Genomic DNA, 13,332 nt, shown 5'->3' with positions numbered 1-13,332 from the left:
AAATCTCCTTGCCCAGGCCCAGACCCAGAGTGCTGGGATCATAGCCATGTACCATCACATCAAGTCCCCCTCACCCCAGCCTTTCTCTCTCCAACTCTATTTTCTGTGCTAATCAGATGGAAGACACTCACAACTGCCCGTACTGTCACCTGGACTCTGCTCACTGAAATTACTTTGCAGGGCATCTCGGGAACCCTGGGAATGTGGTGGGCATCATTCGAGCCTCTATCTGGCTTCCAACCTGACCTGTTCTCACCCATCTACCATAGAGGGCCCCTGGGATAATGACGTGGGTCCTTAGAGGCTTACTGAGCTGCTGGAGAGCTGACTCCAGACAGCCAAGTGAACACTTCATCCCTAACCACTAGCTAGCCACTACTTTCCACTCTTCCACTGGAAGGTCTGCAGGGAAAACCTTCAGCACCATTATAGACACACCAGGACCCTGCCTCCGTCTTTAAATGCCCACTACCTCAGCTAACACAAGGAGGGTTGTCTGGGCCCTCTGTACCCTGAGTCCTGTCTGAAGCCTGCAGCCCACACAGCTAAGGAGACAGGTGGTGCTCAGGTCCAGCCCCAGGTGAAGCTCCCTCAGTATGAGTGTCTTGGTGTTCATGTAGAGGCCTGAGATGCCACAGTCTCTTCATCCTGGTAGCATCTTCTAGTGGACCGAGTCCTCCCACATCTGAGCAGCTTCCTCCAGCCCATCCAGGCCTACTCTTCCTCTTGTTCTTTCCTAAAGAGGCTACGCATGGTCTGGTCATCCAGCTAAACCAAGGGGACTCCTCTGGCACTGGGACACCAGTCCAGAGGAACTCAGAGGATGAGGGAACTAAACCACAGAGAAATTCTGCAGAATCCTCAGCCACACTTCTGGGGACCTTGCACTCAGGGCTGTGTACATTTGTCCAAACTTTAACAGCTTCTGCTATTCTCACGTAACACAAGAAAGAGCAATTCTGTTGCTTTATCTGGGGGCTACTGGCAACCTTGCTGAGGAGCAAGGAACAGGCAAGGTGAGAATTTGCAGTGGATGCTGCTCTTGTCCACTGTCTCACTCTGTGCACATTTGTTACCCACCTCTGTCCTGTTGCATGCCAGTCTTGACCCTGGGAACAGAGCCCAGACCTGCGTATCTACTGGCTTACAGCTAAATTGGATCAAAATGAAACACTGTCAGGAGCTGGAGGGGAATAAATGTGCCCTCCTTCTCTCACGCTAAGCCTTCTGGTAGGGGCTTTGAACCCACTGTGACATCTCATTCCACATCTTAGATCTCTCTTGGCTTGGGCAACAGGCACAGAGGTGGTCACAGTTACTAACTGGGGCTTTTCACGAAGTCTCTAAGTACCCCAAATTAGTTCCCTCCCCCAACAGCTTTCTGAAACTTCCCCTTGTTCAAGCCTCTCCAACTGTGTGAGAGGCACTGTATTTTTTGCTGGAGCCCTGACTGATAGTTAACATCCACACAAAACCCCAAGGTGACATACTGGCTTCCCAGGAGGCCCTCGCTCTCCTGGACTTCCTGGTGCACCCTAGGAGAAAAAAGAAAGCAAGCATTAACTTTAAGGAGAGTGAAATCCTGACCCACTCTCCCCACCCCGCTGCTGACCTCTCTATCTGCTGAGTGTGACTCAGTAGGAAAAGCAATCACACAAATAGGAACTCTGGCACTGACTAAAACTCATGATTTCCAATCTTTGCTGAATCTCCAAGGCTTCCCAGAAATCAGGCAACAGCAGCAGGCATTTAGAAATGAGCTCTGCTGCCTGTAATCCCTGCCTGAAACTCCAAACTAAAACCTGCTCCTACACACAAGTGTGGGCTCACAAGCACACGTACAAACACAGGTACACACAAAATATCTAAATCCTCTCTGGTCCTTTTCCAAACACAGTGCTGGGAAGGACGGGTTATATGAAGCAGTATAGTTCCATGGGGCTGGCTGTAGAACACACAGCAGAAAGGGGACTAGGCTAATTTGGATTAAGAATCTGGATAACTTTATTTTTTGAACTAGAACAAAAAATGGGAGAAAGATCACACAAAGGAAGACACATATATACCACAAACACTACAGTCTACTAGTGTCAGGCGTCTGTGCCCACTAAGAACTCATGGCTTCTGTTCATCTTCTTGGTCAGTGAAATACTCCCCAATGATGAGTCTAAGACTTCTGTGGATTCCTGCTGCTGAGCACCAGGGACCTGTGGAGGCACAGGACTCAGAGCATAGACCCCCCGGAAAAAGCCAGAGACTGAGGATAATATGGAAGCAGCACTTCCTCACTGAGAATCAAACATGCCTGTAGCAGTCTCTTGCAGGGAGGGAGAGATTCCAGGAAAGACTGTGTAGAAGTGCACAGTGAAGGTGGTTCCTGATGGCGGCTATTTGAGAAAAGTGACCAAGGAGCAGGAAACAAACAGAGACCAGGAGGTTCAATACACCAAAGCACAACACAGAGATACAAAGGGCGGGGGGAACGACAACATAAAATCAGAAATCACAATCAACAGAAGAGAAAATATTTTAAATGAAGACCCTAGGCTTCCTGGAAATCCTAACTAAACCCCAAAATTAGTCACATGCTCAGTGGAGGCCAGGACATGGTGGCCTTCCTGGATGGATCTAAACTCCTGATTAATTCCACGGTGTTTCTCTTTACTTACATCCTGGCCAGCTGGACCCTGGGGGCCGGGGAATCCAGGCAATCCTCGAGATCCCTGATGAAAGGAAGAAGACACCACCACATGTAAGCAAGTAAGACCTCCTTTACTTAACCACAGTTGGCTGTCCACGCACAAGTGGCTAGCTCCTGTGAGAGTCCAACACAATGCAGTCCACTGGGCCTCACTAAAGTCATGGCACTCCATGGAGGTGGGCATGCTCCACACACGGCGACAGTGCTCCAGAAAACCTAGGCTCTGTGCTTAAAATCCCCAGTTCCTTGTTTGCACCCTGAGGGGCAGCTCTGTGGGTGACCCGGGCCTGGTCTCACCTTCACTCATTGGCACATGTACTTGATAATTCAATGGATCTTCCCCTGTGCCTGCGTCACAGCCCCTGGGGGTATAATTGGCTAAATGTGCTCCCTAGGCAAGACCCAAGGCAAATCTCTGCTCCGCACAATATTTACTGCTGTTTAGAGTAAAAAGCCATTCCTATCCTGCTGATAATTTCTGAATAACATCAAAAAATGTCATAGATCTCTTTCACTATGGATCTCAGTAGTCAGAAGACCCTTCCTCAAGGAGATTGGCAAATGAAAGCTCTTCCTTCTTTCAGGGTCCAGACTTAGGCTACAGGAGCCAATCCCTCCTCTTCTGGGATTTCACAGGCCTCTCCTCACAGGTAGCCCTCCATGTAGGGTTCAATCTTCCTGACATCTACTCTGCAATAACTCCTAGAATCTATACCTATTGATTATTAGCTCTGAGCCTCAAGTTCATCTACAAAACTGGAAAGAAAAATGTCCACCCTCTTTAATGACAAATCATTTGCAAGAGTCCCACAAGGAAAGGTGCAACCTCACTGCAGCTGCTTCTGTGAGGCTCCTCTGCCAGGGCTGAGCGCCTAAGAAGTCACATTTCCCCAGGAAGTATGTGCGAGCCTGCTGCTGATGGCTGCTACTCCTACAGTGAACGCTTCCTGAGGGCGCTCCTATTGCTTCAGCAGAAAACAGGATATCCACAGTCAGATATCCACAGTCACTCGTGGGCTTCACTTTGTTACACAGAAAGATAAATACCCTCATTTACTCACAGCTCTGTGACTACTGGGGGGAGAAACCAGAATTCAAAACCAGTTTTCCGGGCAATTTGATTAAATTCATGAAACCACACCTGTCCTTCTGTGTCAGGGAGATGTCAGAAAGTGGGGCCAGTCTCAGTTGTCCCAACTGTAAAGTGGGTCTGTTAGAGTCCAGGACCCTCACCATCCATCCACTTCTCGCTCAGATCCAGCACTGCCATATCTTAACCCAGAGATCAGTGCTCCTGCTGCGGAGACTCTACACTGTTCAATGTTAAGAAACTATTTTAGTTTATGGTGCCTCCAACTGAAAACTGCTTTGAAAAGCCAGGCATAGTGGCACATGCTGATAATTCCAGCTACTACGTGGGCTGATACAGAAAGGTCACAAGTTTGAGGACAGCCTGGGAAATGCAGTGGGATCCTTTTTCAAAATCAAGGGCAAAGGCCCTGAATTTGATCCCCAACACACACACAACTGCTTGCATTACAGAACAATTTTTCCAATAGAATCCAGTCCCCAATATAAAACATACTGTACCGGAGGTCCTTTGTCTCCTGGTGGTCCGGAAGGTCCCTAAGAAACAAACAAATTAGTAAATCAAGAAATAATAAAAGTGCTCATTAAGCATGCTGAGGTGTTTATTTCTAGCCCAGGTCTTGTGCTGTCTTAATGGAGTTTCTAGCTTCCTGCCACCTTCAGCCACCTGCTCACTCACAAATGTTCATAGAAACCCCCTTAAAACCACCTCCCTTTATCCCTGACGGTGATGCCACTCTGCCCTTGTCCCCAGGTAGCTACTGAGACCACGCTCCCCTCTACTCCAGGCTCTAGTATAGGGCTGGGCCCAGTACCCCCACTTCTCCATGCTGTGTCCCCTTGGAGAGGTCCTGGGTCTTCCTGTTCATGATGGGCAGATATACCAAAGCCAAACTGGAAGACAACCATGGTCAACTCCAGGTCTTGCAGGAGCAGAATGATAGCTGGGTCTCTGGGACCCTTGCTTTGTTTGTCCCTTAGCATGGAAGATGCTGCCCTGCTTTTCTACTGGGATACATCCTTGTCACAAACAAATCCCAGAAGGTTCTCATTTTAGATGTCACACCCTGGAAAGCCCTGCCAGAGAAAAGTTAGTCCCACACCCAACCTACAAGGCATGCACCTGCATCTCCTGCAGCACAGTCAGGTGGAATGTCCCTAGGTATTCTTTTTTTTTAAATTTATTTATTTATGTGTGTGTGTGTGTGTGTGTGTGTGTGTGTGTGTGGCCAGCTCAGCCCATCAGGGGGCGGGGCTAGCTGGCATGTGGTGCTGGGGAATTGAACCGCAGTCCCTGTGCTTTGCTAAGCTTGTTCTAAGTAGGTGCTTTAGACCACTGAGCCATCTCACCAGCCCCCTCCCTAGGTATTCTTGAGGAAGAGCAATGGCTTCACATGAACATCAAGATCCCTGCAGTATGACTATAGCAGTAAATGGCCCCCTAGCCATCGTATGTTTCAGGTGCCCAGGTGACAGTTCCCATTGCAGTTCCAGTTGCTTCTACCTCTTAGAAACAGCTGGTCATTGTGATGCAGAGCTGGTCACTACCATGCATATTATAATAACCAATCAAAGATAGCCAAGTACTCTACCTCTGTGTCCCTGATTTGCAACCCCATCAAAAACCTCCCTCCCTGGGCCTTTGAGGCCTGACATTTTGAAGAATGATTTATTCCTAGTAGTATGAGCTTGACGTTACAAAAATCTGCCTCCAAATCTTGAGCATTGTTTTAGCGTTTCTGTTTGCCACTGCATGACAGAAAAGATAACCTAAAAGCCCACCCATGACGTAGTCCCCAGAGTCTCTTGATAAAATACAATCAGCATACTTCTATGCCCTATGAAAAGTAGGGCAAACTCCAGAGTAAAGGAAAACTAAAGAAAGAAGTAATGGACAAGCATCCCAAATGCACTGGGCATCCAGAGAGAGGAACAGGCTTCAGGGGACTGAGACATGCAGGAAGAGATGAGGTTCTCTTCTGAGAAAGACATTGAACCTCATACTGGTAGGAATTTTTGTGGATTATAACAGGTCCACAGACTTAGGAACTGATAGTATCAGAAGGTACATGATGGGAGCTCTGGTACAACAACTGAACTCTGCCCTTCGGTGCGGAATGATTCATAGCCTCTCATTAACTGTTTCTCAGAATTCTTCCACTTGACTAAGGATGACAACAGTTGCACACACACCTAGAGACAACTCCTGGGGAAATTCAGAGCTGAATAACTCAAGGTGGCCAAAGAAAGGGATGTACGGCTCCTGGTCTACACATGGTGCATGTTGCTTCACACAATTTCACACAGCCTCACTTTCATCCCTACCAGCAACCTGTGTGTTAGGTGCCCCAGCACGAATTGGCTACAGATAGGGAGATGGAGGATAAAAGCTATTGAGAAACATAGCTAAAGTCAAACAGGTAAAATTATGGGTCCAGTGCCATGCTTCTGGCTGTCTGCTCTGTCCATCAGCAAATGACCCACATGGCCCCACACATAAGCAAGTGAACTGCATTCATCTCAAGAGTAGGCCCCAGTGAGGCGATATACTTGGTCTTCCAGGAAAGGGGCAGAGGCAGCTTGTTACTGGCAGGGCCCATGCCACCACGCCATTTTTATACCACTTTTGTTTCCAAATTCAATTTCATCTAAGCATTTAGCGTATTCATTAAACTAGACTCAGATTTTATTTCTGGGGTCACATAATAAAAAAGTGCACTCTGAAGGATAGATTCTGCATTTAGTTTCAGTCTTAGGTATCAAAAGTTAGCTGTCGGGGCTGGAGAGATAGCTCAGTGGAATAAGTGCTTGCTAGGCAAGTGCAAGGGCTTGAGTTCAATCCCCAGTTCTGCAAAAAAAAAAAAAAAAAAAAAGTTAGCTGTGGCCCTTCAGCAAGCTACTTAGCCTCTCCAACATTCAGCTTTAGGAAGCATAAGAGAAAGCTAGATTAGCTATCACCTTCCGTATGATATTAAAGAGATGAAAGATGCAGTGAGCAGAAGAAGGTGCTCAGCACACGACCCGTGGACGACTACTCCTCAGCTGTTTTTCTCATCTGTCTTTAAGGAATAAGAAAGTGTATGGAAGAAGCCTGCACATGACACTCCTAAATCTGTCTTTGGTAACATTTCTCTTTCCCAAAGATCATGCCCATGCTACGTTTGTTCAAGGTTCAATTTACTTAGCAGCCCAATTTCAACCTTTGGTAGCAGTTTCCACCAAAAGTAATTGTGACCTGTCGAACAAATGACTGGCCCAATAACACAGCAGAAAATATTTGAGCATCAAAAGGAAAAGTAACTGCAATACATTAAAATATACTTAATATGCTTCAGTCTATGAGTTTAAATTATTTTAGTAAATAAACAGACATCAAATTGGTCAAGTTTGCAAAGTATTTGGGAACCAAGTCATAACATGGAGCCATCCCTGGAAATGACCCAAACATTTATACTCAGCCTTCCATAGGCATTGTTCACTAGTTTGCAAAGAGTAACTGAGGGAGTGTGTCTCAACACAGAAGTTTTGCTAAGAAAGAAGAATTGATGGAACTAGAATAGTACCAATTTACAACCCTTGATGTGTTAATTGATAAAACCATTGAGCATCAAAAGGTGTAAACTCTAAAAAAAAAAAAAAAAAAAAGAATTAGAAAGACTGCACCAGACATCACAGACCTGAGAGAACAACACACCATTCATGAGACCTTGCCAAAAACATCAAACCTGAGCCTGATCAAACTATTATGTCTCAGTACCAAGTAATTAGAATCGCTGGACAGAACAACAACATAAATGCTTAAATTAGCAAATCCCAGACTGTGGGAAACTCTCTGGGAATAAAACAGTACAGACTCAGGACATAGGAGAACCTGTACTGTAACATCATGTAACTCAGTTGTGTCCCAAAGTTTCTGATCAAGGAGATTATGGGGCCACAGAGGAAAGTGATCAATGATGTAGAGTGTGCCTAAGGAGAGTCACATGGAGAGAAAACATTCTCTCAGGCTTTCACAGAGAGCAAATTGGTCAAGCAATGGCCATGACTCATCCACATGGCTGACACTGAAAAGGATCTACAAAGTGCAGTACAGGATTTCAGGATAAGTCCTGAGGGGATATGAATGACCTTATCAGATCCAAAAGCTACAATTCTTGTTATATAAGTTTTGCCTTATCTTGGTCTTAACCATTTAACAAAAAAGTATAAAAATGAAGTATAAAAAAATAAAGCCATATTATTATGCTGAGCTGTAAAAGGCTCAGGTCAACAACTTCTGACATTGCCAATCAAGTGGAAGACCCACTACTATTATGGACTACTGGACTATTTTGGAATATCTTGCTGAATTCACACACCTATAATATTTAAATGACAAAACTAAACGAAAAAAGGGGACACGAATGATCATTTTGTATCTGTATATTCAAAATAGGATAGATATACAGCTACATTCTCTTAATTCAATGAATAGAAAGATTTGTTCTGAAAGTGTTTGTAAACAGGATATCATGTCTGCGTCTTGTACAATGAATAACCACTAAGAATACAATATGCAATGTATTAATTATTGAAGCTGTCTTACTAATTTGATTTGAAACTGTCTCACTGCTATTTGTTTCTTAATAAAATTATGGAAAAAATTTATATTCAAGTAAAAAAAATAAATGAAACTTATTTCACCAAGAAATAACTCTCAAAATGAAATAAAAATAAAGGGGAAATCTACAAATTAGACAAAGACTTTAAAAAGACCAAACAATTGAACCAATTGCTATCTGTTTACTTGGCTCTTGATTCAAAAGAAGAAAAGACTGCCAAAGCATAGCATTTCTGAAACAAATGGAAATTTGAACAGTGACTGGCTATTTGGGAGTTCTGAAATGTTTTGTTACACAATTTCACATATGCAGCCCATCACTGCATAATGGTGTTTCTGTCAGTGACAGCTGGCATATACAGTGACAGTTCTATAAGATTATGTTTAGTGACACCATAGCCATCTTAAAATGTGTTAAGTACAGTCTTCAATGCTCAGTGACACATTGCCTAACAATGCATTTCCCAATGTACCATTCTGTCTTTAAGTGATGTATGTTATTTGTCTGTAGTATGCATATACAGACATAGAGCACACACACACACACACACACACACATTGTGTATATATATATATATATATACACAAATATATATGTACATGCAGACACATACTACCATACCCTTAGTGTTCACTGATGGTTGTGATTAATGACAATTTGGGAGACTGAAAGCCCTATGGAGTTTCAGATTTGCTAAACATTTCCTCTTCTTTCTCTGATTTAAAGTGCAAAAAATTGGGCCAGTCAGATAGCTCAGCAGAATAAAGTGCCTGCTTAGGTACAGCGCAGCAGCTGGGGTTCAATCCCTGGTGTGCCATGCCAGCCCCATCCCTGGGACATGCTGAGACAGTGACTGAGACTGGGTGTGGTGGCACATGCCTGTAATCCCTGCACTTGGGAGGCTAGAAACAGGAGGATCACTCTGAGTCTGATCTATGTAGTGAGAGCCCGTAGACCCTGTAGACCCCACACTAAATACATTTTTTTAAAGAATCACTTGTTTTTCTTCTTATAAATCTGATCACCTCTGTTTTCCTGCCCATAGACAAGAAACCATTACTCCCATGAAGTTGTGGGTCACAGCTGTTGGCCTCAGTCTTTCATGGATGTTTTCCTTAGAACCTAACTAATAACTGTTCTCAGAGATCCCCATATTTCCATGAAAACCACAAGTATCTTCTGTAATTGTATTTCTGGCAGGAGATTTGCAAGTAGCCAATCCGAGAGCTCTTTTCAGTTCTCTTTGCTGCTGATTGGCTGCTGCCCTGTAACCGTCTCCAAGATGCACCTGCAATCTGCATCGTGACAGGCTGCTGTACTGTATAGAACCATCTCCAGTGTACTCAGTGAAACTCTTAGATCCCCAAGATGACACCAAAGTGCCCCATACCTTGTAAGCTTTATTAATCAATAGCTTATTAAATTAAATTACATAACTCAGAGACATAGCATTTTTATAGTTTAAACCAGAAAAATATGCATTTATAAGTCCTTTTGTAACCATATCTGAAAAATAACAGTTTTTCCACAACTTGTGGGTGTTCTAGGAATGTAATCATCATGGATCTGGGGGTTTCACTGTATATGAGAAAATAAGTAAGTGCACTTTATTTCCCATGAGCCTAGTGCTGACCACGTGTGCAGGTGCCAAGCCGTGTGCTGGGGAAGGTGGTGGTAACTGAAGGCCAGGCTAGAAGGATGGGCCTGGGGACATGGCTGTCAGTGAGAGCCTGCTCTTACAGACCCGAGATCCAGTATCAGTGAGGTCCACTGACACTTTGATGTTCCTGAGGCCTGAGAGAGCTCATTTTTCAGCATTTTAGGCCTTAATAAATGAAGATCAGAGCCAACTTGAAGATTAAAGGGTGTATGTGTGTGTGAGTGTCCTGAACAGGAAGCCAAACCCCACATGTGGGCATGCTTCTTCTGCTGATGAGCAGAGATGGGCAGACAGAGTGTCGGCTCCCTCCTAGGCAGCAGCGACAGTCCTGCCAACCAGAGGTCTGGCACACGATGTACTGGAAGGCAGGAATGGACAATAACCTGGGCCAGACTCGTCCTTAACAGGTCTGCTTTCGGGGAACTTGCTGGAAACAAGCAATCCCATTGTTGTGACAAATATATAGACAAGGTGACCCAGGGGAAAGAGAACTGGCTTCAGGGAGGGTGGGAAATTCGCCTACTCCCTGGCCGTGTCTCTTGACTAGCTCTGTAACATGGGCCTGGCCCTTCAGAGCCTCAAATCATTCACCTGGACAGCAGTTACACACAGATAGCTGTCATCCCGTGCCCCATAGTCCCAGAGATCCAGCATCTCCCAGCTCTCAGCAGCTGCCCCAGGGCTTCCTTTAGCCCCAAGAGAATGTGGTGCCCAGGCTGATGACTGGCATGTTGGTTCCTCAAGACTGGATTCCACTCCTCTTTTGCAGAGCAACTGTGAGACTCTACCATGTGTTCACCCAGGGGTCAGGAGAATCCTGGTGGCCATGGGAATCTCAATAACATACTGCCCGGGGCTCTTTCCTTTTCTATCTCACGTGGTCACTCTCTAAGTGGTAATTTCTGGGATTACATGCTAAATAAATTCATCAGCTTTGAAGATCTAGCCTTAGCCAAGCCTTTGGGAATGAATGGGATGATTTATATGATGCCTAAATCCCCAACACAGGGTCACAGAGAGCAGGGCTGCTCTATCAATACTCCTGTATGATGCAGCTGCACCCCAGTGAACCTCACAAACCCACACCCCTCCACAACCCCACACTCTGCATGTCTTTGAACCCTCCTACACAGTCTCATGCCATCTGCATCCTGGGGTGGTGATCAGAGACACAATTATGGCAACTTAGCAAGGTTTCATCCAGCACTGAAGCTTTAATAAGTCAGAGTGGTAGGAAGACGCTCAACATTTGATATGCAGCCTCTTGGCTGGAGTCAGCCAATTCCTTTTCAGATGGGATCACTTAGGCAGAAACATACTTCCTGAGTGATTTTAGCTGGCTCTGAAGCAGCAGGTGGGATGAATTGTGTCCATCCCTGCAGTCCAACTTTCTGATTAAGAGCTTGATACACTGACATCATTAGTAAGTACAACAGAATGTGTAGAACCTTCTAAAGTGAAGGAACAAGACACATCCAGGTTATAAGCCTGCAGCTCTACTGTATGAGTTAATTCTTACATGAATCAAAATCCTAACTCCAGGATCTAAGGCCCTATCCAAAGGAGGATTTCTAAAGTAAGAAAATCTGGACTGCTGTGTTTCTTCACTGCATCTTCTGCCACACTGTCCCTACCAGTTATCAGAAGAGTAAAGAAAAGCCCCAACACCAAAGAAAATTGATGGAAAGCAGAGGAGTGTTTTGTTGACCGGACACTCTAGCTGAGGATTTCTGTTAAGGAGGAAAGTTCAACCCACGCAGACAAGAGCCGGAGCATCCATGCACTCCTCCCATGGTTCCCGGTGCACCTGGAACCCAGCCTCTCACCACAAAGAATGGAGACCTCACTGCTGATGGCGGAATGTAGAAATGGGTGATCTCTTCTCCTGGGGAGAGAGGCGGCCCTACTGGAGAGCAGAGCGGTGGAAAAGACAGAAGCCTGAAGGATTTGAGGAGACAGAAAGTGGTCCAAGAACTCCTCTGGGGTGTAAGATCAAAGAGTAAAATGAGAATTTATCTTATAGTTGCTAACAAGGGTAACCAACTAGATTTCTCTTCTTCCTCTCTGAAAATAGTATATGAAGGATGGTTTTACTTCTCATTACTTTGGTTGTGGTGTGCACTTCTTAAATGCAAAATTAAGGAAAGGCTGGGCCACATGCTTCTCTGGTTTGTATCCAGGTTGGTGTAATAGGGATAAAGTTAGATTGTGCACCTGGATTAAGGTAATAATTACAATAACAACTATGAATATGGGTGGCTCAGACATTCCAACGCTTGGCACTGCCCTTGGAAAAGGATAAAGTACTTGAGCTTCTTTTAAAAATAGAAGCAGAGGGCTGTGAAGAAAATTAAATGCATCCTATGGCGCATCTAAGTGGTGTCTTTAACAGTGAAGGGACTAAAGAGAAGACCTCAACATGGAAATTTTTCTCAAATTCTAAAGACCAACATTTATGAAATCGAAGTGTGAGAAGTTTCTGCTGTGGTACAAAGGAAAGATTAAGAAGCAATAAATGGAATATATAAAAAGAGATCATTCCATTCCTAATGAAAAGAATTTTCTAATAAGTTCCTGTTCAGCCTTGATAACTCAAAGATTTTAGCAATTCTTAAACTACCACCTCCATGCAGTTTGCAAACTCACACTGGATAGACTGATGTCAATTATTCATTAAGACTAACAATTGCTTAATTGATTTTACTTTGCAAATGTGATTTCTTGATGTTGTCACCTGTACTAATTAAAAGAAAACAGGGTAATTAACTTTTGCCCAAAACACTTGGAAGTACACTGTTTTTCTATCAGACCCCTTTACCACATATCCCCACATCTCTAGCTATGATTCAGTTTCTCAAAGCCTGACCCAAGAACCTTTATGTTTTCTTCTTTTTCTCTTTTAATTTTAGTAAAATTTGTTTTCCCTTCTTTGAATCAGGCAAGTACTGGTCTCTTCAAAAGTGGCATTCCTGCTATTCTCAGAGTCCCCATGCTCTATCAGCTCCAGCTGAGCTCAGTACATGGGCCTCCTGCCCTGCTGACCCAGGTCCCTGTGACCCAGTGCCCAGGGGGCTGGAAGAAGTCCCTGCAGGGGCTCAGATGTCTCCCTCTGTAGGACTCCACAGAGAATGAGGGCCGCCTGAGAATAAGGAATTGTCTGCTGAATGAGGACTCACGCTGGGGCCAGCAAGCCCGATGCCTGGGTCGCCACGGCTGCCAGGAGAGCCAGGGATGCCAGGAACTCCTCGGTCCCCCTGCAAAGGAAAAAAAAAGAGAGAGAG

General features: G+C 44.8%; 1 protein-coding gene across 2 annotated transcripts in view; it reads right to left on the bottom strand.

Moving 5' to 3' along the window:
- Col22a1 (collagen type XXII alpha 1 chain) overlaps positions 1-13,332 on the bottom strand; it is a 239,348-nt gene that overhangs the window by 70,417 nt on the left and 155,599 nt on the right. For both annotated transcript variants that reach the window (XM_004638934.3, XM_023723988.1), the window contains exons 40-43: positions 13,228-13,305; positions 4,292-4,327; positions 2,670-2,723; positions 1,491-1,535 (exon numbers count right to left, since the gene is read on the bottom strand). In XM_004638934.3, the coding sequence (XP_004638991.1) occupies positions 1,491-1,535; positions 2,670-2,723; positions 4,292-4,327; positions 13,228-13,305 (213 nt within the window). The remainder of the gene's footprint in view (positions 1-1,490; positions 1,536-2,669; positions 2,724-4,291; positions 4,328-13,227; positions 13,306-13,332) is intronic.

This window comes from Octodon degus, unplaced genomic scaffold (genome assembly GCF_000260255.1).
Source record: "Octodon degus isolate 3935 unplaced genomic scaffold, OctDeg1.0 scaffold00104, whole genome shotgun sequence".
Lineage (NCBI taxonomy): Eukaryota > Metazoa > Chordata > Mammalia > Rodentia > Octodontidae > Octodon > Octodon degus.
Note: the sequence above shows the minus strand (reverse complement) of the source record. Positions and strands in the feature narration are given on the sequence as shown.